This window comes from Odocoileus virginianus, chromosome 27 (assembly GCF_023699985.2).
Source record: "Odocoileus virginianus isolate 20LAN1187 ecotype Illinois chromosome 27, Ovbor_1.2, whole genome shotgun sequence".
NCBI lineage: Eukaryota > Metazoa > Chordata > Mammalia > Artiodactyla > Cervidae > Odocoileus > Odocoileus virginianus.
Genome location: NC_069700.1, coordinates 2,020,285 through 2,043,694, shown reverse-complemented (window position 1 = coordinate 2,043,694; position 23,410 = coordinate 2,020,285). Strand labels below are relative to the sequence as shown.

The 23,410-nt window shown below is 49.2% G+C and overlaps 1 protein-coding gene across 2 annotated transcripts in view; it reads right to left on the bottom strand.

The window, feature by feature from the left end:
• Positions 1 to 809: 809 nt before the first annotated feature.
• The window catches only part of LY86 (lymphocyte antigen 86), a 70,039-nt gene continuing 47,438 nt past the window's right edge, over positions 810 to 23,410 (bottom strand). For both annotated transcript variants that reach the window (XM_020873226.2, XM_020873222.2), the window contains exons 3-6: positions 15,283 to 15,369; positions 13,937 to 14,065; positions 5,149 to 5,201; positions 810 to 1,204 (exon numbers count right to left, since the gene is read on the bottom strand). In XM_020873226.2, the coding sequence (XP_020728885.2) occupies positions 1,121 to 1,204; positions 5,149 to 5,201; positions 13,937 to 14,065; positions 15,283 to 15,369 (353 nt within the window). In that variant the 3' untranslated portion in view covers positions 810 to 1,120. The remainder of the gene's footprint in view (positions 1,205 to 5,148; positions 5,202 to 13,936; positions 14,066 to 15,282; positions 15,370 to 23,410) is intronic.

Here is a 23,410-nt window from a genome sequence, read left to right as displayed (position 1 = left end):
TCCGGGAAGTTCAATTACAGACAGATGGTAATTAATAGCAACGGGCATTTTAAAACCATGCATTTCTTTCCTCTTTTCATTGCTAACACAGTGGCACCTTGACGGTTGTAAACAAGACGGTCAACCCCAGTCTCCCAACTCCAGCCCCTTTGCAGGAGCAAGAGGGACAGAAGCAGAAGCGGGGAGCAGGAGGGTGTGGAGGGGGGCAGGGCCCCCCAGGGATTCTGCACTTCCAGGGACAGGAGACCTCCGGGCGCCCCATGGCCTCTGGCAACAGCAGGCGACCTCATCGTTTATGGGGGGCGTTGAAGGAGGTGGCTCTGCGTGTGCGTGATTTGGCCCTGGTGGACATGTGAAATTTTAATATTTCAGGGCCCTGCAGGCTCCCTGAGGGCAGAGACAAGGTCTCTTTTGTCCCCTGGTGTAGCCTAAGTGCTGAGCAGAGGGCCCGGTACGTGAGTGGCCGGCAGTGACTTGGGGGGTGAATTAATGAGCACGCGCAGGAGAGCCAAGGTGTGCCGGGGCCAGGACAGCCTCACTCCAGGATGAAGTTATCAGGAGGTTAGTTTAGGGGAGACTGTGATGTCTGCGTGTGAGGTTTCACCAGCTTCCGGGCCTCACGTCCAGTGTGGGGCTTCCTGGAAGAAGGGACGGCTCACCCCCAGCTCTGCCCTTGCAGGAGGGCCGTCACCTTCCTGCATCTCTCAGCATCACTTATGCTGTGGCAGCCCGCGACTCTGTGGGCAGAGATGCTCACGCTATAGCTACAGGGCTGTACCAGGATTCTTAAACGAACCACGAGGCACTCCTTGTGGGCCAGATTCTTTATTTGATCCTGGGCTCCCAGGAGCAGGAAAGAGGTGAGCTTTGTCAGGAGAGCACTTGGGGGTGAGAGACGGTCCCTCAAGACTGCTGGGTTGACCCCCAGGAGCTCCTGGGAGGCGGATACTCTGGGGCCTTTTTTGCATCCGTGGAGTGCGGGGACCTCTGGTCCTGGGGCTGACATCAGCGCCAGCCCCTTCCGGGAGGCTTGCTCTGTGGTCCGCTGGTCCTCCCTCTTGGCAGGGTCCGTGGGAGGAGATGCTGTTGCCACAGGACGGCTGACGGCGCTTCGAGATGCTCAGGAATAGAGGACGGTGGCGTTGGCGCAGGCCACAGTGGCATGGTCCTGGTTGTAGAGCTCCAGCAGGACCTGGTAGTCCCCCTGAGGGCACGGGGAAGCAGCAGCAGTGAGACCACAGAGCCGTCGCCTCGCAGCGGGCGCTACCGAGCCCTCATGGGCGGCCTCCGCGCTCGACCCTGGGGGTTAGGTCAGCGGGACAAACCGCGCCCGCCCCGCGGGCCCCCAGGCTGGCCGGGAGAGCGGAGGGCGCCCGGGATGGCTGGCTGCGCCTGAGATGCCCGTGCTCCAGACGGCGCTCCCGCGATGGGTGGGCCGATGGGGTGGTGGGGTGGCTGGGGCTGGTGTGCGGTTTTGAGTAGGGTGCTCAAGGCAGGTCCCCTGAGCGGGTGACCTTGGGGCCAAGACCTGAAGGAAGTGTGGGAGCTCGCCATTCCCCTGGAGGCTGGGGGCCCTGCATTTGAAGAGGCGGATGGGACTCCCGGCAGGAGACGGGAGGAGGCAGGGGACGGCCCCGAGGGCTGTGGGTAGGGGGCGCTGGCCTCCACGCCAGGGGGTGGCCTGTCCTGACGTGGCTGTCGGCAGGGTCCCTCGTTGGAAGGAGACGGGGTGGGGGGGGGACGCGGAGGAAGCGGTGGGCCAGGTAGGAGGCGCTGCAAGAGCCAGGCGAGAGGTGGGGAGGCCAGGCGAGAGGTGGGGAGGCCAGGCGAGAGGTGGGGAGGGTTCAGAGCAGCTGGGGGAGGGGGGAGAGGTGGGCGTCCTGGCTGGATTTGCAAAGAAGAGCTGGGATGGTTTGTCGAGGAGACCCACGTGGGTGGGGAAGAGGGGTGAAGGGTGACCCCAAGGATGCTGGCCTGAGCAACAGGAAAGACAGGGTGCTGTGTGCTGAGACGGAGGAGACAGCTGGGGGGCAAAACGCCACGGCCCGGAACCCGAACGCGCCACTAGAGAAAGTGTTCCTGCCTTTCAGGGGTCCTTTCTGGCCACAGCCGGTCACAAAGGAGCCCCTCTGCCTGCGGTCAGGGAAGGCCAGCCAGGCTGTGAGTGGCGCAGCAGAGAGTACCCGGGCAGGAGCCACGTCTGCAGTGATTGTGGCCGAAGCTGGTGGCTGTGGGTGCTCTGTCCCGAGGAGAGAGGCTCTGTGTGGCGGAGGGTGGAGGGCGTAGGAAGCTCCTGGAACTCTTGGCCCATCTCTGAGGAGCCGGTCACCCAAGGGAAAGCATGTTAGTTGCTCAGTTGTGTCTAACTCTTTGCAATCCCATGGACTAAAGCCCGCCAGGCTCCTCTGTCCATGGATTCTCCAGGCAGGAATACTGGAGTGGTCTGCCTTTCTCTTCTCCAGGGACTCTTCCCGACCCAGGGATCAAATCCAGGTCTCCTGCGCTGCAGGCAGATTCTTTACCATCTGAACCACCAGGGAAGCCCCCATCCAAGGAAGGGAGGGTGTTTAATCTGTATCAGCCAGAAGGCAGGGCCAGATCAGACCACTGGATGGATGGTCCATGACTGGTCTCAGGCTAGGAGAGAAGAACTTTCTAGCAATTAGCAGAGGCCCAGGAGCGAGCGGGTCCCCGAGCACTGATGGGGTCTCGGGTGTGAGCGCTGCTGAAGGCGACCTTCGGCACCTTCCCCTTAAAGACCCTGGGACAGTCTAGGCTCCCTGGGTCTGCTCACACGGCAGCAGCTACGACTGCAGAAGCAGTGTTAGGGTATCAGTCGCAGAGTAAAAGCCAGAGAATCAGGTCTGGATAAAGACCAGCTCACACGTGCAGCTGAGTAGATTTCCTCCTCACTGTCATCATCATCATCACCATCATCTACTCTTCACTGCTCCTGTGCCTTTAAGAACACGCCACACAAAATTGTTGTAACCCAACTGAATCTTTCATCCTTGCTTTAGACGCCTAAAAAAGGATGCAGTATTTGAAGGAAGGGGTTCGGGATTCTGAATCCCAAGATACATTAATACATACTCTGCTCTAAGGGGTGAAAGTGTTCAGGCAGCTGTGCGCATCTGTGCGCAGGAGGAAGGGATGAGGCACAGAACACGGGCCTTTCTGCAGTTTGGATTTGCCAGGTAGGAGGCTGTAGCTGCACCCTCGGCATTAGCATGGTTCAGGTCGTACCTGCAAGTTGGCAGCCAAGTTGGAAGCTTATAGAGTCTCTAAATTCTAAGTCAGAAAGCAGCTGCCGTAGACAGATGCCGCTGCAGGCGGGACTTCAATGGGGCCAAGGACTGGTTGTGAGAAAAAGAAAATAATACCGACACACAAGACTAGCGGCTGAGTGGGAAGTTTCCAGTTAAGCAGGAGTGGAATTAGCACAGAGCCCACCTCTGGGGGTTTGGTGGGAGGAGGGGGGACCTGGGGAAGGTCTTCTGAAACCAAAAGTCTGTGCACCATTTCTGTCCCATGTTAGGAAGCAGCGTTTCTGCGGCCTGCAGGCTGGCGGCCGGCCAGGGGAGCCTGGGCTGGCCGGGCTGGTCTCGGGCCAGCAGAGGAGCCCAGGTCAGGATTAAGGCCTCCAGCTGCCTGTGCAGCTCACGTGATGGTTCACACGTGTCCGCTCTGGTTCTCTCCCCTGCAGGCCTGGCTTGGGGGGTCAGGATTGGCCAGGTTCCTGCTCCATGGTCCCAGAAAGTCTTAAAGAGGTAGGAGGACCGGGCAGAGGGCTCCTGAGGATGCTTGAACAGGCAGGTGGGGGCAGGCAACCTGACCACTGTCTTGGCCTCACAGTGGACAACATCTCAAGGAGCATCGTTAGTGGGCCATGGATACAGGTAACGCATTCACCCACGTATCCTACGTGGATGCAATAAACCTCGTTACATCTGGGCTTCATTTCTTTCAAAGCGATGCTATGACTTTTAAGTTCTTTCTATTTATTGCAGTTGTTAAGAGTAACTGCTTTTTTCTAAAGTCAATAATGCAACACAAGATTTAATTGCTTTCAAATTTCGAGTTGATGGATTGGGGGTGCATGGGGGAGGATCCACAGAAAAATGGAGAAAGAAAAAGAATTCAAATAGCAAAGATTTAAAGGAAAAACTTTGTGGGAGGAATTTGGTCTCACATCCTAGAAGGGAAGAGAGTTTGCACAACTTGCATGTTACCCTGAAAGGCCCAAGGAGAAGACTCTGGAAAGCTGGACCTGCCCCCAGCTGCCAGAGCATCGCTGGAGAAAGACCAAGGTGGTCTGAAGACTTGGCGGCTTGAAGCAGAAGAACCCAGAGGCTGGGACAGAAAGGGAACATGCCCAGGGGATGAAACGAGTTTAAGAGATTCTTTATGGAGAAGGAGGTCCTCTCCTAGAGTCATACTCAGGCTTTGGAAGATGAAAAGGATGAAATTGAAAACCAAAAAATGAGACTGACTACATGTCTGTGATTCTCGTGATGTTTTTCCAAAGGATGCTCTTAGGAGTAGCTATTGAGCATGGATCGCTATGTCCAAGCCGCTGGAATTCAGCTGTTTCATAAAGTAATGGTGTTTTAAATAAAATGGAATTGTTGGAAAAACAGTGAAGGCGCAAGATGTGGGCATTTTATTTATGGGGTGGGAGCTTGTGAGCGCTGAGCAAGCACGGTAACTGGGGAGCTTAGCGCGTTCTGGGCTGTCTCTGTTGCCTCCTCTGAACGGCCAGCCCGCCTGGGGCTGCCTCCCTCACCTCTAACATTTCTGGCCACGCGGAGGCCCCTGGACAGAGTCCTCCAGCAGGACAGGGTCTCAGAGCCGCTCTCTATGGGCGCTGTCTCTACAAGGGGTGCCCCAGGGTCCCACAGGACAAAAACGTTAAATGCCAAAGCGCCAAAGCCCGAGCGTCAAGCTTTAATTAGCAAGTGCCCACGATGAAGTAATGGCTTCGCCCAGAGAGGGTCTTCTCGTGGCGGGCTATGCAAAACCTTGAAGATTTTCATTTAATTCCCTCTCCTCCTCCTCTGCTGTCTCTCCCCCACCCACCTCCTCCTTTAAGAAACTGCTCGATACAATAATTAAGGAAAAAAAGAAAACAGCAAACCAAACCCTTACCTTGGGAATTTCAAATCCAGGACTATTGATAGGGCCGGCATAATAAATCTGCTCTGAAAAAACAGACAAAACGCACATCACGTCATTCAGTCATCCAAAGTAAGATTGACTTGCTCTATTATCTGTGCTTACTGTGCCCTGGGGAGCCAGTGATGGAAGGAAAAGGTCTCTGACTGTGGTACATAAATCCCTAAGTGAGACAGAATCCAGGCCGTAGCAAGTAGCAGGAGACACGCAGGTCACGAGAGAGCCAGACAGAATGAGGGTGCAGAGGCTAGGCTGGCCCTGGGATGCTCAAGGTTAAATCCTAAGACAACTTCCCGTAACTGATCGGCCCTGGACAGTTCCGATCCCTCTGGGCTCAGCGCCCTTGTTTTTAAGGCGGGTATAGTAAGGACAACAACAGAGTTGCGAGGAATGAAGAGAGTTAATCCGTATAAAGCACTGATAAACGACATTTGGAAAGCTTTGCTAAAGGTACGAACAGAGATGCTGCGTTTGAGACAATGCTTGGTATGGGACGTTTGGATGACAAGATCGCCCCGAGGCTTCTCGCTGATTCTGTGACTTCTCGGTAGCCTTTCAAGACGATCCCTTCCTTGGCTGCTGTTGGCAGGAGTGGGTTTCTGCTGCCTGTGGCTCAAGAACCATGACTGCTAGGACCATGAACCACTTAAAGTCCGTCAGGGAACGGACACAGCTGACAGGAGCAGAGCCCCAGCACAGCCGGGACTGCGCCCCTCCCCATCAGGTGCGGCTGGACTCGGCTTGGATTCCCTTGGACGCGTTGTATACCGACCTCATGATTCTGTTTGGTGTTCTAAGGCGACACGGTGCCAACGTCTGGGCCCTGGAGGCAGGACCCAGCTCTCCTCCCCACTGAGTGTTGGTGGACGAGTTGCCTAACTCCCCTGTGAGTCAGCACCTGCACTTGCGACACAGAAGCAGGAACGCCTCTCCTGCCGGCCGCAGAGAGGACTAGGAGCTCGTGTGAGCTCGTGGAGGACGGGGCCCCGGGCAGGGCAGAACCAGCAGGTCTTCCCCGTCCAGTTACTCACCTTACTCACCAGTGTGAGGGAGAGGGACGGGAAGGTGCCCGTGGGGGACGCGGAGAAACACACCAAGGCTGGGTTTGGGAACCTTCTTCCTGAGCCAGTGTGAACAACTGCTAAGTTCTACTGGTGTCTTCTTTTTTTACTTCCGTTTTAAAAAATGGATGAGTGCTGTTTTTTGAAGCATACCAAACAAATGCTATTTAGCACTTTGTTACGCTCATTTAATGCTCCGAGATCTGCTGATTTGGGCTTCACTATGAGGGACCTTTGCAGGATGAGAGATTGCCATGAACTTGGTCTTCACTTTACAGTTTCACCTGGAGCTTTTCTGTGGGCCCATGAAGTTCCTGAGAATTGCTGCAAGTAACTCGCAAAACTTTTTTTTTTTTAACCTGATGAAATAACACCTAAAATTAAATTCTTGCTCCTTCCTTTTCCAGATCATCTCGGGTTCTGAGATTCCTTTAATTAACATCCTCACACTCCAGGGCTATAAAAAGAGCCACGTTATATCTGTACCCACTTCTTACTTTCCTACTTTGGGAATCCTGATCAGTTTTTAATATGGAGTGGATTGAAATTTTCACCCTCTTGCTTCTTAATACTTGAAGTCATTTCTGCCAATCGACTTTTTTGGGGGACCCAGATATTTGAGTGATTGGCACACAGTATATTTTAAGAGAGGAAATGGATTTTAAAATGTGGAAATAAAAGCTCCCAAAGAGTCGTGGACCAGATGGCTGCCCTTTCACTAAGAGAGTAATCTAATGTTATTTAAACTTGGCCATATTCATTGTGCACTTGGAATGGGGCATTTATAAAACTATGAAATGAGCAACCTTCTAAGGCTTACTCACTCAGGGTCCTGCCACGCCCCCTCTCCAGGCATTTAGAGATGTGCTTGTTAACCCTCGTCTTTCTGCCCTAATATCACATTGGCTTCCTCTCAACGACAAACTCCTATAAGGACTCGTGGACAATCTTAGCCTCTTTCTCTGCCAAGAATGATTCCAACAGACACATGGGGTATGTCCCCCACTTCTAGCCAGATAGTTTCTCCTCTGGGCAGGGGACTTGGCTGGTGGGAGCTTTTGGGGGTCTGGGAAAGGGCAACAAGAACAGTCCAAGGAGGGAAACCTTTTCTGAGCAGCGGTAGGATCCCCTAACAGAGACACTTATATCTTGCCCCAGCTACACCAGCAGCTGTATCACCCGTGAAGTTCTCAGAACTTCTTGGAGGGCCTTTTCATTGGAAACATACAGAGTTTGAGTTTTCCTCTGATGAGGCATAAGTACCTGGCCTCGTCACAACGTCAGGGTATGCGGAGGTCAGACAAGCTGTGCTGGTTCTCCATTTGGATGCTGTACTGGCTACTAATGCCCACTCCCTTCTCCTACAAGATGTCCAAGTCCTGATTTCTAGAACCCATAGATACCTTACAAGGCAAAATGGATTTTGCAATTGCAGTCAGGTTCAGGATTTTGAGATGGGGAGATTATCTTGGATTGTCTGGGTGAGCCCAGTGTAACCACAAGGGTCCTCATAAGCTGGAGAAGATTGGAAGAAGAAGGGGGTGTGAGGATGGAAGCAGAGAGGAGGGAAGTGGCTACAAGCCAAGGAACGCCAGCAGCCTCCAAAAACTAAAAACCTCAAGGAAACAGATCTTTATCCATCCTCTGAATTCTCCAGAAGGAACACAGCCCTCCTGACTCTGCTTTCAGGCTTCTGGTATCTGGAATCGTAAGAGCATCTTTGTGTGGCAGGTCACTAGGGTCGCAGCAGCAGCAGGACGCTGATACACTGACCTTGGGTTCAGAGGGGAGATGCTAGGTGGTTGACCGCAGAGTGGTTGACCAAGAGTGGTGGCTTACATACACTTGAAGTGAAGTGAAAGTCGCTCAGTCGTGTCCGACTCTTTGCGACCCCATGGACTATACAGTCCTTGGAATTCTCCAGGCCAGAATACTGGAGTGGGTAGCCTTTCCCTTCTCCAGGGGATCTTCCCAACCCAGCGGTCAAACCCAGGCCTCCTGCATTGCAAGCAGATTCTTGGGCTCCCAGCAAAGACGTCTTTGGAACTGTGACATCCGCGTACTCTAGGATTTCAACAAAAGAGAAGGTACCTGGGCTAGAGAGTGAAGTTTCCAACACACGTTTCAACGAAACTCAGGACAGGTGGTTAAGACAAACGTAGGGCCACATAGAACCTACCAGGTCAGTAATGCTCAGTACAGCTTTCCACAAAGGTGTGACTATCCTGTGTCTGCATCATTAAGTAAAGCAGCTGCTGTCCACACATGGCCACTGAAAACCTGAAAGGTGGCTAGTGTGGCTAAGTGTATAATTTAATTTAAGCATAAGTGATTTCAATAGCCCCCCGTGACGAGCAGCTATCATACTGGACACTGGGGTTTTAGGTCAGCACTATCTAATGGAAATATCACATGAGCCATGTCTGTAATTTGCATTATTTTTAAAAAGGAAAAAGAAACAAGTGGAATTAATTTAACAACACATGTATATTAATCCAAATATTAAAATCATTATAATTTCAATGAGCCTATTTGCAAAGCAGAAAATAAAGACACAGACATAGAGAACAAACGCATGGACACCAAGGAAGGAAAAGGGGGTGGGATGGTGAACGCAGGGCCCGGCATGACATATGCACACTGTGGATATTATGCATAAAATAGATGACGAATGAGAACTTGCAGTATAGCACAGGCAGCTCTGCTCGGTATCCTGTGGTGGCTTAAGTGGGAAGAAAACCCGAAAAAGAGGCATAACTGTGTGCGTGTGGCTGATTCACGTCACTGTGCAGCTGAGACTAACACAGAATCGTAAAGCAACTAGACTTCAACTAAAACATTTTTTTTTGCAATGAAAATGTAATTAATACATTGCATACAAAATGCAAATTTTGAATTTAATTTTTTAAAAAAAATCTAGGTCCCTGCAAGGAGATCCAATCAGTCCATCCTAAAGGAGATCAGTCCTGGGTGTTCATTGGAAGGGCTGATGCTGAAGCTGAAACTCCAGTACTCTGGCCACCTCATGTGAAGAGTTGACTCATTGGAAAAGACCCTGATGCTGGGAGGGATTGGGGGAAGGAGGAGAAGGGGACGACAGAGGATGAGATGGCTGGATGACATCACCGACTTGATGGACATGGGTTTGAGTAAACTCTGGGAGTTGGTGATGGACAGGGAGGCCTGGCGTGCTGCGGTTCATGGGGTGGCAAAGAGTCGGACTTGACTGAGCGACTGAACTGAACTGAACTGAACTGAAAGGCAAAGAAAGAGTTAAAGAACTTAAAGCCATTGACAGTGAACACTTATCTGGCAGAGTGAGACCAGTTAACAGTTAAAGGGAAAAGAAATGACGATGCCTATAAGGCAATGACGTGCATATCAAAGTTAAGTTAAACTTGAAAAAACTGATCAAGCTTTTCAAAATCCTTTTTCAAAAATGGCAACCTTTATGATCATATTGAAAGTAAAACATGCATGAATTAAAATATGCCATTAATAATTTTATCGAAGTTATGTGAATCATCTCCACTTGAAAGATTTTTTCAACAAATTTTTTAAAAAGACTATAATTTCAATATATTACCAACATAGAAAGTATCAATGAGATTTTTAAATTCTTTTTTCATACTATGCTTTGTACAAAGTCTTCAAAATTCAGTGCAAACTCTGCACTCAGAGCTCATCTCACTTGGATGGGCCCCATTTCTGATTATGAGGAGCCACACGTGACCAGTGGCTCTTGGACTGGTCAGGGCCAACAACGGAGCCATGGACGGCCCAGGAGGTGAAATGATTTTCTCCAACTTCATTCCTCCTACAAGAACTGTGTGTCTTTGTCACCCAGGTTTTCTCTGTAAGAGCTGTAACTTCTGGCAGCAAGAAGGGAAGGAGGATTTAATTTTTTTTTCCTTACCAATCTATTTTTGGATTTCTGTGGATAAACACTTAATATAAGTCTCAAAATACAGCTTGTGAATCGGTGGGCTGATTGCATTGCCAGAAGGAGAAGCGAAGAGGATGGCGATGGGAAGAAAGAGGAGAAACTGAGACAACCTTCAGAAATCCGGGACAGCCACAGGGAAGGGCGACGTGACTGGAAGTGATGGAACAGACATCACAGAGGGCAGTCCTCCTCAGGCTGGGGGGTCGGGTGTTTGTGCACACCAGAGCTCTCAGGATGTTTGTTAAAATGCAAATACCAGCAACCCACGGGGTCCAAGTTTTGGGGTGGGACAGGAGAGCTGCCAGTCCGCCTTCTCAAATAGCTTCCTAAACGATGATTACACAGAATTGTGAGTACTGGCTCCCCTGGTGGCTCAGACGGTAAAGCATCTGCCTGCAATGCCAGAGACCCGGGTTCACTCCCTGGGTTCGGAAGATCCCCTGGAGAAGGAAATGGCAACCCACTCCAGTGTTCTTGCCTGGAGAATCCCATGGACAGAGGAGCCTGGCGGGGCACAGTCCATGGGGTCGAAAAGAGTCAGACACGACTGAGTGACTTCACTTCAATCAGATTTAATGAAACTCCGCAGCAGGCTGAGAATGTGTAAAGGATGCCGTATTACCTTAGAGAATTAAAAACACTGTGGTCCTTTGTTGCTGTTCCATTGCTAAGTCATGTTTGACTCTCTGCCACCCCATGGACTGCAGCACGCCTGGCTTCCCTGCCCTTCACTGTCTCCCAGAGTTTACTCAAGTTCATGTTCAATGAGTCAGTGATGCCATCCAACCATCCCATCCTCTGCTGTCCCCTTTTCCTCCCGCCTTCAGTCTTTCCCAGCATCAGGGTCTTTCCCAAGGAGTAGGTTCTTTGCATCAGGTGGCCAAAGTATTGGAGCTTTAGCATCAGTCCTTCCAATGAACACCCAGGACTGATCTCCTTTAGGATGGACTGGTTTGATATCCTTGCAGTTCAAGGGACTCTCAAGTCTCCTCCAACACCACAGTTTGAAAGCATCAGTTCTTTGATGCTCAGATTCTTTATGCTCAACTCTCACATTCGTACATAACTACTGGGAAAACCATAGCTTTGACTATCCAGACCTAGGTCCTATGTCACTATTAATCTCAATATTCTGGGCTCAACAAAAAGAACTGATGGATTTCAAAGGACAAGTTCAACGTATTCTTGGCTCATTTTCAAGAGGCTTAATTTTGAGGATGGAGGGAAGCTCCCAAGGCTACAGGATTCCTTAACAGGCAATATGTCTTTCTCTTCCTTCCTTCCTTCCCTTCTTTCTTGTCTATCTTTTTTTTCTTCTTTCCTTCCTTTCCTTCTCTCAGCTTAAAAAAAAAGTCTAAGGTGATCATTGTTTCTATTTTTTTTGTAGATCAAGGGTGGGTGTTTTCTGCCAATGCAGTAATAAACCACTCTTTTTCTTGATTCTTTATGGACTTGCAGCAGCGGCAGCTGCCCAGTCACTGCAAGTAGGAAACCCACAGCTGCTTGAAGTGTGCAGACAAAGAATAAAACATGAAGAGAAGAAAGGCTGATGGCTGAGTTGCTGCTGCTTCCAAATTCCAGTTTCGTGAGAACTGCAGGCGGGGGTCTCTCCGCAGAGGTGGAAGCGGGCTGCCGGGGCTCTGCTCTCTCAGCCAGAAGAGGATATCCAACCTGGACCCAAGTCAGGTTCTGGCCGCCTCCGAGGAAAAAGGGTCTTAACCTTCTAAGCCCCCGAGGCTCTGCCGCCTCCCCAGGCCTTATTAAAATGCAGACTCCCACTCTGAGATTGATGACTTCAGGGCCTCAGAGCCCTTGCTTGAGAAATCCCTCATCACCTGCGGGCAGCTGCTGCCATTTATCACTTACTGAGTCCTGTGTGCCAGACTCTGTCCTGAGGACTTTGTATAATTGTCCAATTTATCCCTACTAAGAATCCCATGAGGTCTGTGTGGCGATGTGGAAACTGAGGCTCAGACACTGAGTGATTCTGCCTGAAGTCACACAGCCACGAGGGAAGCAAAGGTCTGGTTCCGTGTAAGCCTGGCTTCCAGCCCTGTGTTGGAACTGAACACAAAGCCCAGGGACCCGCAGGACCGAAAGCCTGAAAAAGCGAAGCAACTTGGAGACACAGAAGTCTTGCTGTTGTGTAGTCGCTCCGTCGTGTCTGACCCTCTGCGACCCCACGGACTGTAGCCCGCCAGGCTCCTCTGTCCATGGGATTTCCCAGGCAAGAAGACTGGAGTGGGCTGCCATGCCCTCCTCCAGGGGACCTTCCCGACCTGGAGACCGCATCTGCATCTCCCGGGTCTCCTGCATCTTTACGGCTCAGCCACCTGCGCAGCCCAAAGATAAGTAGGTCCCGCTGAGATCTGGACTCAGATCGCTGGATTCAAAGTCCAGAGTGCTAACCATTACACCACAGGGCCCCTAAGGAGGTCCACAACGGCCCAGAAATCACGGATGTGCAAACAGGTAGGGGACGCTACCCCAGGGAAGATGCATTTTAGAAGTGAGGCCTCAGACACAGCCACTTGCTCCCCTTCTTTTAGAGCAGAAATCAGTGGCTTGGTTCCTGGGACTGCATCTGTTACTAACATGTACCGTGAATGCAGGACAGTTAAAAGCGAGGCCCCAGGTGGGGCTGCGGCTGTGCTGACAGAGGCTGTCCGGTCCTCGGCACAGATTACCAGTGGGACTCTTGAAGGGGGCCTTTGCCTGGAAGGCGGTTTGTCTTGTTTTCTACTACAGCTGTGTGAGGTATAAGGCATTTTGTAGAAAGTGTTTGGGGCATTTTTTCCAAATCTAGGTAATTTCCAAATTTCCTTTGTTTCTTAGACCCACAGAAAGCAGCACTTGGAGACGGTGAGGCGGCGGAACTCTGGCTGATGAAACGTGAGCTGTCAGGACTGACTTTAAACAGCTAGAGACAGTGCGACTGAGAGGCCTTTGCAATCAGTAATCTCGGGGCATGGCCAGGCTCACGTGCTCAGCGTGAACCTGGACAGACAGGAAATGCCCACGTTTGTGAAAGGGAGGGCAGGGAGGCGCCTAGCCCGAGCGCCCACTAAGCTTCCTGCTTTGTCTTCCTTGCAGGTGTGAGATCAGTGACCTTTGTCGCGGAAGCCCTACAATTCCAGCTGCTGTTAGGAATGACAGCTGCCTCCTGGGCAAGGTCATGTCAGACATGAAAAATAGCTCTCAGGGGATCTTCTCTGTTATGTATTGAAATTCATCTAATTATGATGTACTCCCCGCTTTGGACAAACACTTAACGCAGGTAAGATCGGACTGACACAAAAGATGAACCAGGGAGCGATTATTTCTTTGACTAAAGGACTCATCAGCTTGCAAAAGGCGTCAGGGTCATGTTTATCTTATCTGATCTTGTTTATCTTATCTTGCAACTCCAAGGTTGCAATGCCTTTAAAATTAAGTCCATATCTAATGTTTTCATGTAGCTTATCACACTGGTTATTTTTCACAAGGTGCCACTGCTAACACTTAACAACAATTTTCTCTTTGCAAACACCTGATAAACACATTTCATTTGATGTCCACACTCACCCTGTAAGGCATGTCCTGTGGGATGGGCTGTGTGGTCATTTTTATACAACATGTGATGATACATGAGGGTAACCTTATCCGCAGGGGAGGGGGCACCCTAGACGCCGGTCTGGATATCATGAACTTGGCTGCAAGCTCCTGTCCATCTCTCTCTGGGCCCCAGCCGGCCATCAGCCAGCCAAACACCTACCTCCTTTCCTTCTTCCACAGAAAGAAAACTTGGGTAGATCCACTTCACAGATGGGGTAGGAGAAATTCAGGATGGACAGTCCTTGACTGAAGAGCGCGATGTCCAGAAACAGCTGCTCGATGTCCTCCCCTGGGGGCAAAGGGGAAGCCAGCTTTCCTGTTAGTGTGGGTTTCGCTGAGCGTCAGAGTGTGCAGAAGTCATAAAAGCCTGAGCTGATGAAGGGCCTTTCCTCGCCAGAAATCTGCGCTATATGGCGAACAGCTTTCTGTTTTGGTAAAACAGCATTTGGGCAATGCGACTGGGACAAGTCTGTGGATGAAAGACAGCCCTTTCATGGACTTCACCTGCCTAGAGCAGCTAGCTGACCTGCGCCCCTACCCTGATGCCATGGACCCTGGGGACCTGCCTCCTACGGATCCTCAGCTATGTGGTCCCAGGTGCCTCCCCCGAGAGCGGCGGGCTGCGGTCCATCCTGCAACCCCCACCACTGATGCCCATTATCACACAGAAAGCTTCTGGCCACTCTGCACGGCTGGCTCCCGACTCTCTGCCTTTTTCTCCTTTCCTCCCTGTTTAGATTCCACTCATTCCCTTCCTTCTAGTCCTGTTTCTCCCTACAGCATTCCTGGAGCTGTTGGTATGGAGCCCAGACACTGTGCAAGGTCTGGAAATACCGAGATGCCTGAGAGGTCTTGGCATCCGGGAATGTTCCCTCCATTTCTCTGGAAAGAGTCCACGTGCTCAATTTATTAAATCTTTCTGCTCTGGTTTTGAGGAAACTGTGAGAAAGGAGAGAGTCTAGCAGCTATAGCAATATTATGACCAACTGTGACAACATGGCCACGTAAAAATAAAAATAAGCAACCTGGAAGCCTTCTGGCTCGTTGACTCAGGGGACAGAGAAGATGTCCTGTGTCTTTGCCCGCGTCCAGGTTTAAGAGCTTAGATGAGCTATTTGTGGAATGAAATAATGCAAAGATAAACCATGCTGCTGGCACCAGACTTGTTTGTGGCTGAGACAACTAAGCAAAAAAGCCTTCTCTTGAGCAAACATTGATACTTAGGCTCAAAATATTTTCTCTTTTTTTTTGCTGGATATACTGATTCCAGGTGCTTATAGCATCCAAATGAGTGTCTAGGGTCTCTTCTCACAAAAGAACAGCTTTAAATGAGAGTTCTGCTCTATCTGGATATTACCCAGAGAGAGAAATGGAAATGAAAATAGTTAATTCCAGAGAGTGATGGGATGCAGCGGCTCAGCCACTACAGTAAATACGAATAACTGGGTGTCTGGGCCACGAAAAGGTTGTGTCATGTTTTATATTATGACAATAATGTTTACTTACTCAGAACCATTCCAAATCTAATGTTGAGATTTGGTTTTAATTGTCTGGAACACTGGTCGACAGAAAAGCCAAAATCTTGCAATGGGTCTGCCAAGAAGAAAAGGACGGGGTAGATGTGAGGACACCACACAGTCTGCAAGCTCACGCTCAAGACTCACACCCATTCTGTGCCTTTTTTCCACGTGAGTCACTGCAACGGGTTTGGCAGCACACTGCCCAGCACACTTCTTGCCGAAGTCCATGATGCTTTCAACCGCCCCTCCCCGTCTCTGCAAACCCGTCGCCGTGTTCACTCTGACAGCAGGTCTCAGGCTGAGAAATGAGCACAAGGTCCTGATGGGTGGGTTTCATCTTTTCTTTTTTTTTGCTAACTTTTTGGCCGCGCCACTCAGCACATGAGATCTTAGTTCCCCAACCAGGGCTCAAACTCGCGGCCCCTGTGGTGGAAGCGCAGAATCTTAACCACTGGGCCACCAGCAGAGTCCTGGATGGGTTCTATCTTTACTTGTTAAAACTCCGATTATTGTTTGCTTTTATTTCCTGAACTTTTGTCCTTAAAATTGATTGCCTCAAATATTTCACAAAGTATTTTGTACTATATTTCAAACAAGGGAAAGTAGGTGCAACTTTTCAAAGTTAAGACCTGCCTTTATCACTCCATCCTACCCCATCGCATTCAACACAGCAATTGTTTCCAAATATCCCACTATCTGAAAGATATTGTGTCAAATAGAAAAGCTACAAAACCAATATTTTTTACGTATAATTTCTGCTTATTCCGAACGTCCCAGTGGCTCGTCTATGCCTTAGAGAGAGTCAAGAAATGCTCTGCTGGCCCCAAGTTCCATTTCCCACATCAGAGTCCACGCTCCATTCCCCAAGATCTTGGCAGCAACGTCAGCGCCACCCAGCAAGTTTTCCAGCAAGTTCTGGGCGCTTTCTCCTGAGTCTCCGGGTCTTACCGGTTCAGGCCGTTGTCTACAAACTAAAGTCTCTCATTCCCACATTTTTTGTGTGAAGGTTTCCCTGTGCTGTGCTAAGTCGCTTCAGTGGTGTCTGACTCTATGTGACCCCATGGACCGTAGCCCACCAGGCTCTTCTGCCCATAGGATTCTCCAGGCAAGAATCCTGGAGCGGGTTGCCACACCCTCCTCCAGATTTCCCCCACATATTTTTCTGCTTCTCTGAGCTCTTCAAACAGCTGTGTCTGAAGTACTGTTTAAGGCCTACGAGCATGTGTGACTTTGTGCCTTGACGTTTGACTTGCCTCACAATAATTAACCTAAATGCAGACCTCCCGAAAGGCAAGAGCCAGAGTTTTGTTTCATTCGTGTTGTTTCGTTTTTAATTTCCTTTTTCCTTATGTTTCCTTCTGGGTCCCAGAGAAGACAGATGATTTTAAGTAAGGGTCTGTGTTATATGAGTTGCAAGCCATGCACTTCATGGGGTTTCCACTTAATTCTCCAGACTCCCCTGTGCCTATCGCAGAGCCTTGAGGTCAAACATGAAGTAAGCACTCCATAAATGTGCATAATGCGTGGACGAATGGGTTATGTATTAAGCTATTTTCTCTCAGCTTCAAATTAGCCTTCAGGGTTCTGCTGTGTGAAGCTGGGGGCTCTTTGCATTCACATTTCTACTTTGCCACCTGCCAGAGATGCGCCAGAAAGAGACAGGCTGAGCGGGAGAAGGACTTCTTACACTCCTGCTGATGCTGGAGCGTGTCCCCTGCTGAAGGCCTGTCGCCGGCAGTGGCGGCTGGTTCCAGTGTCCAGCTCTCTTTTGTACCTTCCTGGAATCAGCTGAGGCTCAGCTCTGCCAGCCCCAAAGCTTCTGTGGTGACGGCAACTCACCCCCTCTCCGGCTGCCTGCACCTCAGCCCCGCAAGGGCTCTGCCATCAAACTCACACATTCTAACAACCTTCACCTCTGCCCTCTGCTCACAGCCCTTGGGCGGCAGCTGCGTCCTCATTGGCTTTTTTTGTTTGTTTGTTTTTGCTTTTCTGGTTCTCTAACAACTGCTTGTGAGAGTTGGACTGTAAAGAAAGCTGAGCACCGAAGAATTGATGGGTTTGAACTGTGGTGTTGGAGAAGACTCTTGAGAGTCCCTTGGACTGCAAGGAGATCCAACCAGTCCATCCTAAAGGAAATCAGTCCTAAATAATCACTGAGAGGACCGATGCTGAAGCTGAAACTCCAATACTTTGGCCACTTGATGCGAAGAGCAGACTCATTGGAAAAGACCCTGATGCTGGGAAAGATTGAGGGCAGGAGGAGAAGGGGATGACAGAGGATGAGATGGCTGGATGGCATCACCAACTCAATGGACATGAGTTTGGGTAAATTCCGGGAGTTGGTGATGGACAGGGAGGCCTGGCGTGCTGCAGTCCATGAGGTCGCAAAGAATCAGACACTACAAAGCAACTGAACTGAACAACTGCTTAACCAATACCTGTATTAAATTTTCTGTTGAAATAACTGATGGGGTTTCTGAATTTCTGACTGGACCTGGACTGATGGAATGAATGACAATCTTCAGAGACAGGCCTGGTCATCCCCATTTCACAGATGGGAAAATAAAGACTCAGAGAGGCGGTGTTGACTTAACCAGGTTTAAGACCTAGAAAATGGCAGAGTCAGGATTCAAACTCAGACTTAAACACCAACAAATAACAAGTTGCCACCCAGTGTTGCACAGAGCAGGCACAAAGCAGAGCCGTGAAGGTGGCTGTTAATGATCTGATTAGTGAGATCACCTGCGGTATTCTGTGTGCAGACCTGCGGCATCTGGCAGTTCTGTTTCATAACTGGTTTCAATTTCAGCTTAGCTATGAGTTCACATTTGTTGGTGGGAGCATTCCAGACAGTTTAATCATCCATACTGCTGACCTGGAAGATGCATAATTGTCTGTGGTATCTGCCGTGGAAATGATCACTATGCTATTCAGCCCTGCGAATCTAATCTAAGTGCACTTTTGTTTGATGAAACTCCTATGATCTGGTCACTAATTTCCTGGAGGGATAAGCCATTTTCTCTGATGCCCATTTTACTTGTTCATCAGCATCTTTGTGCCCTCCTGGCATTTATTTTAGCTTGGAATATGGGAGCAGGGCTTAAGGAGACAATGTTTCCCGCTACGTATTTGACCCTTAGGCCAACCAACAGAGGCTTAGGAAAGTGCATCCTCAAGATTGTGAACAAATATAAGTTGTTATTTGAGGAAGGATAAAAGGGGATAAGCATGTGTCGATTAGCTAATTATCAGGCACAGAGCCACACTGTGTTGATCAATATTTTAAAGGCATAGCTGGAGAGAATAAAGTGAGGCCAGAAGAAGGAAATAAAACATCTCCCTGGTACTAGAAAAATATTATTGTGAAGAAAATCATCTTAATAAGGAACAAAGTCACAAAGAAAGCAGTGGGTTGCTTCTCTCTGAGGATGTGACTATAAAACAGAAAGATAGACTGCTTAAAAACTGATTAGGACTTTGGTGATATTTCCTAGCAGTTATTTCAATTTTATATTTGAGAGTGATTTTTTATTTATTTATTTATTTCTTGAGGATGAATCTTATACTTTAGAGTGAACATGCAGTTTGCCGTTGTTTCAGGGAAAATAACATCTGTTCCTTGTCCCCTAAGCCCACCCTCACACACTTACGGCCTTTCCCCTATTGACTAATATTTTCACTCAGGCACTTAGCATGCTCTGTAAAAAATATTTTTTATTTTCTTGTAAACCTCTGCCACTCCTCTACTAGATGCTTCAAGGCAAGCTGCCCAGCCTCAGAGCCCGGCATCACGTGCTGAGACTATACTATGTGGGACTCCTCTGCTGGTCCAGTGGCTAAGGCTTCTTGCTTCCATTGCTGGGTGCACGGGTTCAATTCCTAGTCAGGGCACTAAGATCCCACATGCCACTTGGCATGGCCAAAAAACAAAATAAATTAAATAAAAAACAAAGACATTCATAAGAAAAAGATTATACTAGGTTCCAAGTAGTAGTTTGTCGAATGAATAACAGGGATTATATACAGTAAACTCATCAAGAACTTGAAAGCCAGATTTCTCAACTTTGTCACTATGGACATTTTGGGTCAAAAATCCTTTTGGGGAAAATCCTTCTTTTTTTTTTTTCCTGTGCGCTGTAGGATATTAGCTACACCTCTAACCTACTAGACCCCAGTAGCATCCCAGCCCCAAGTTCAACAAAAAAGGTTATGGATTTTACTAAATACCCTCTTGGGAATGAACTCCCCTAGTGAAGAACCACTACTTTGAAGAACTGCTTTCTCAGCTGCCAGACAAACGCCTACAGAATCAGCTACCAAAATAAAGAAAGTGGGCTTCATTTTTAAAGCAGGTCTTCTATGGTGTGGGAGTTGATTGGAGACCAGGGTGGGGGGTTTTTCCTTGGACACTTGCCCCAGGTAATTTTGACCACATAGAAACCGGATTATCTGAATTCGAATCTTCTGAAAGAATAAACCTGGGGAGTTAACGAGAGTGGTGTTCCTGGGTGTCAAGGGCAGAGATAAATATTTCTTCCCGACACTTCACCGCACAGCAGGGAATGAATCGAGGAAAGAGGAGAAGCTTCGGGGTGAGATGTCTGATCTCTTCATCGAAGTTTCTTTTTCCTGAGCCTCTGAGCTCTACCTCTATCCTGTCTGCTGAGTCCTCCTGTAAGGCGCCCACCCGAGAGAGGGCGGCAGTTACAGTGGGTGAGCTGCCCCGCTGCCCCCACGCCCCGGGGACAGGTGTGCCTGGAAGGCAGCCTCCTCCAAACAGTGGACACGAAACCCCCGGGGGAGAAGGGTGAGGGAGCAGCTGGGGAAGCAGCCAGGAGCATCTGCCTTCTCGCTAAGGGCACTCACACGCCTCCTGGAGCTGGTTCGTGCTCCTTCGTGGAGTAGAAGAGACTTAGATGGACAGGAGCGGCTTAGCGTGTGCAGGGTCTTTACACATCTCAGCCCCAGAGCCATCCTGGGGCCTTAAGATCTGTTGGTGGCCTGTGCTCTCCCGGGAGGGGCTGGACTCAGGCGGTCATCTGGGAGAGGATGCGCTGGCCTGGGGCGTTTCTGACCAGTGTTGGGCTCTCAGCTGGAATCAGGACAAGAAAACAAACTCCAATGGCACAGCCTCGGGAAGTGCAATTCCTCTCTGAGGTCAGTGGGGCCTGATGGGGCCAGACGGGTGCACCGGACTGGGCTCCCCGCTGGTATGTCTCAGGCACACACGCATCCCTAAGTCCTCGAGTCCACAGCAGTCACTCTGCTCCCTGCAGCCTCTGTGCTGCTGGTTGGGTGGTCTGAGGGACACAGGAGGGGACTAGCCTCGTGATGCAGGTCCCATTTTCCAAATTTCATAGCTCTGCCTGTTGTTCAGCCACTAAGTCATGTCCGACTCTGTGACCCAGTGCCTGCAGCACTCCAGCCTTCCCTGTCCTTCACCATCTCCCAAAGTTTGCTCAAACTCATGTCCATCGAGTTGGTGATGCCACCCAACCATCTAAACCTCTGTTGCCCTCTTCTCCTTTTGCCTTCAATCTTTCCCAGCATCAGGATCTTTTCAAATGAGTCGGCTCTTTGCATCAGGTGGCCAAAGTACTGGAGCTTCAGCTTCAGCATCAACCCTTCCAGTGAATATTCAGGGTTGATTTCCTTTAGGACTGACTGATTTGATCATAGTGGACATGCCCACAAATCACATATCTCAGCTGGTTGGATAAATAAACTGAAAAGAGGCAAGGTTGAGCAGTTGGATGAAAGCAGGAGGGAAGCTGGACTTTCACGCTGGCTCTGGTGGGTGCCAGCAGTCACTTGGGAAGCTCGAGTTTTGAAGCCAGTGACTGATCTCTCCTGCACTTGGAAGACTCTTCGGAAAGGTGTTAGCACATATTAACTTTATCATCTTCATAACAGAGGTATTTGCTTTGGCACTTAGGATGGAGTTTCTGAGTGTGGATGAAAATCTAGTCTCAGGCCAAATATTAGCAGATAAATCTCTGCTGTCTTTCAGAATTCTTCTGCAAATAAAACAAAATAAACAGATCTTGCTTTTGACTTCTTCCTTTAGGTTGGGTGGTTACTGGTTTTGCAAGCTGGTGCTCTGTTACCATACAGGCCCAGCTGTGCATGGATCTGAAAGTTTGCCTTCTTATACGGCTGTGTTTTGATGGGGTGTTTTAATTTTCTTGTGTGATTCCTATGATAACATTCAAGGGTCATTGTGGATCCTTGAAAAAAAAAAGACGACGACGGGAAGGCTTCTGTGAGATGCCCTGGCTGGAAATCAGTTACCATGGCAACACAAAATTAATTTCCTCTTTTCTGTCCTTGACGTGCTGTGGCGTGTTCCTTTCCCCCTTGCCCCATCCTCTTTTCCTGCCTTTGAAGAGAAAGAAATGACTTACGAGGTGGTAAATGCATTCTAGCTAGTTGTTCTGTTATTTCCTGGTCTCTCCTTTTTCCCCACCTGTCAAATCTTATTACTGCAGAATAGTACGGCAAAGCTCCCCGATGGGCCATTGTATTTCAAATAATAGCAGTTCTGCCCCCATTCCAGTCTCCTCCGTCAGCATTTCATTGGGAATTGACTCACACAGCCAAAGGAGGGTATGTGATCTAGATTTTTGTTTCTTCAGCATGGTTATGTAGGAAAGTGAAAGTGCGAAAGTGTTAGTCACTCAGTTATGACCCCGTGGTCTGTATAGCCTGCCAGGCTCCTCTGTCCATATAATCCTGTAGGCAAGAATACTAGAGTGGGTAACCATGCCCTTCTCCAGGGGATGGTCTTGATCCAGAGATGGAACCTGGGTCTTCCACTTTGCAGGAAGATTTGTGACCACCTGAGGCACCAGGAAGCCTTGGCTATATAGACTGGGTGTTCAAAAATGCTTACCATGGTTCCTAATGTCAAAGAGAACAAAACGCAATGAACACCCTCACAGCAGAACGGCTACTGCTTGTAACACAGAGGGCAAGAGTGCGCACACCCCACAGCCTGCCTGTAAGCTGGGCAAATGCATTTTTGAGCGTGAAGGTAGGTTTTGGCTGCCAAATTCAGCATTCTGTATCCTTTATCTTGTTTACTTCTAACTGCAAAAGAAACGGGATTCATTGGAACTCATCACTGACAGATACAGGGTGTGAATGTGCACCATCTTCTGGCCTCTGAGTTCCACTCCCCAGGGGTAAACCAGAGTCTGGCTTCCACGAGCTTAGAAGGAGGTGGTTTTTTATATTATAAACATTTGAGGCCAAAAAAGAGATAAAAAGCAATGAAGATGAGCTTTTATCGAAAACACCTTGCCAAATGTCTCAAGGGAAATAACGACCCATTTGAAGCCCTCACGATTGATCTTTTGCATCCCAAGAGTAGATGGATGATAAACACTAAATGCAGTTTTACTGTGTGTTACCATGGGGGTATCACACACCCTGTGCTCAGTCAGTCAGTCATGTCCGACTCTTTGCAGCCCCGTGGACTGGGGCCCACCAGGCTCCTCTGTCCATGGCATTTCCCAGGCAAGAATACTGGAGTGGGTTGCCATTTCCTGCTCTAGGCGATCTTCCCAATTTAGGGACCAGACCTGCATCTCTTGTGTCTCCTGCATCAGCGGGTGGATTCCTTACCACTAGTGCCACCTGGGAAGCCCTGGGGGCATCTTGGTGCCACATAAACCTTAACGTGAGAGTGCAAACAAACTTGAACTTGTCTTACCGCTGACAGTGCATATTAGTGGCTGAAAAATGGGAAATGCAACTCAACTTCTCATTCATTTCACCAAGGACCTGATACATGGCCTTGGGGATACACAGACGAACCAGAAAAGGCTTCCGCTTCCATCTGGAATATAATACTTCCATCACCTAATTATGATATTACACAGCCAAAACATAAACTCAATAAAAGATACACGTGTACTCTAAATCTCTTATTTTATAGCCAACATAGAGTCACGCGGTCTTTCGTGTGCAAGCCATGTCGGCCATACACTCACCCCACATTACCTGGCCTGATCCCTTGGCAGGTTAAAGTCAATCTTAGTGGTGGGGTTGCTATTCATAGCTTCAACTTCCACCACTACAGTCAAGACAGAGACACGAAGAACCTTCCTGGT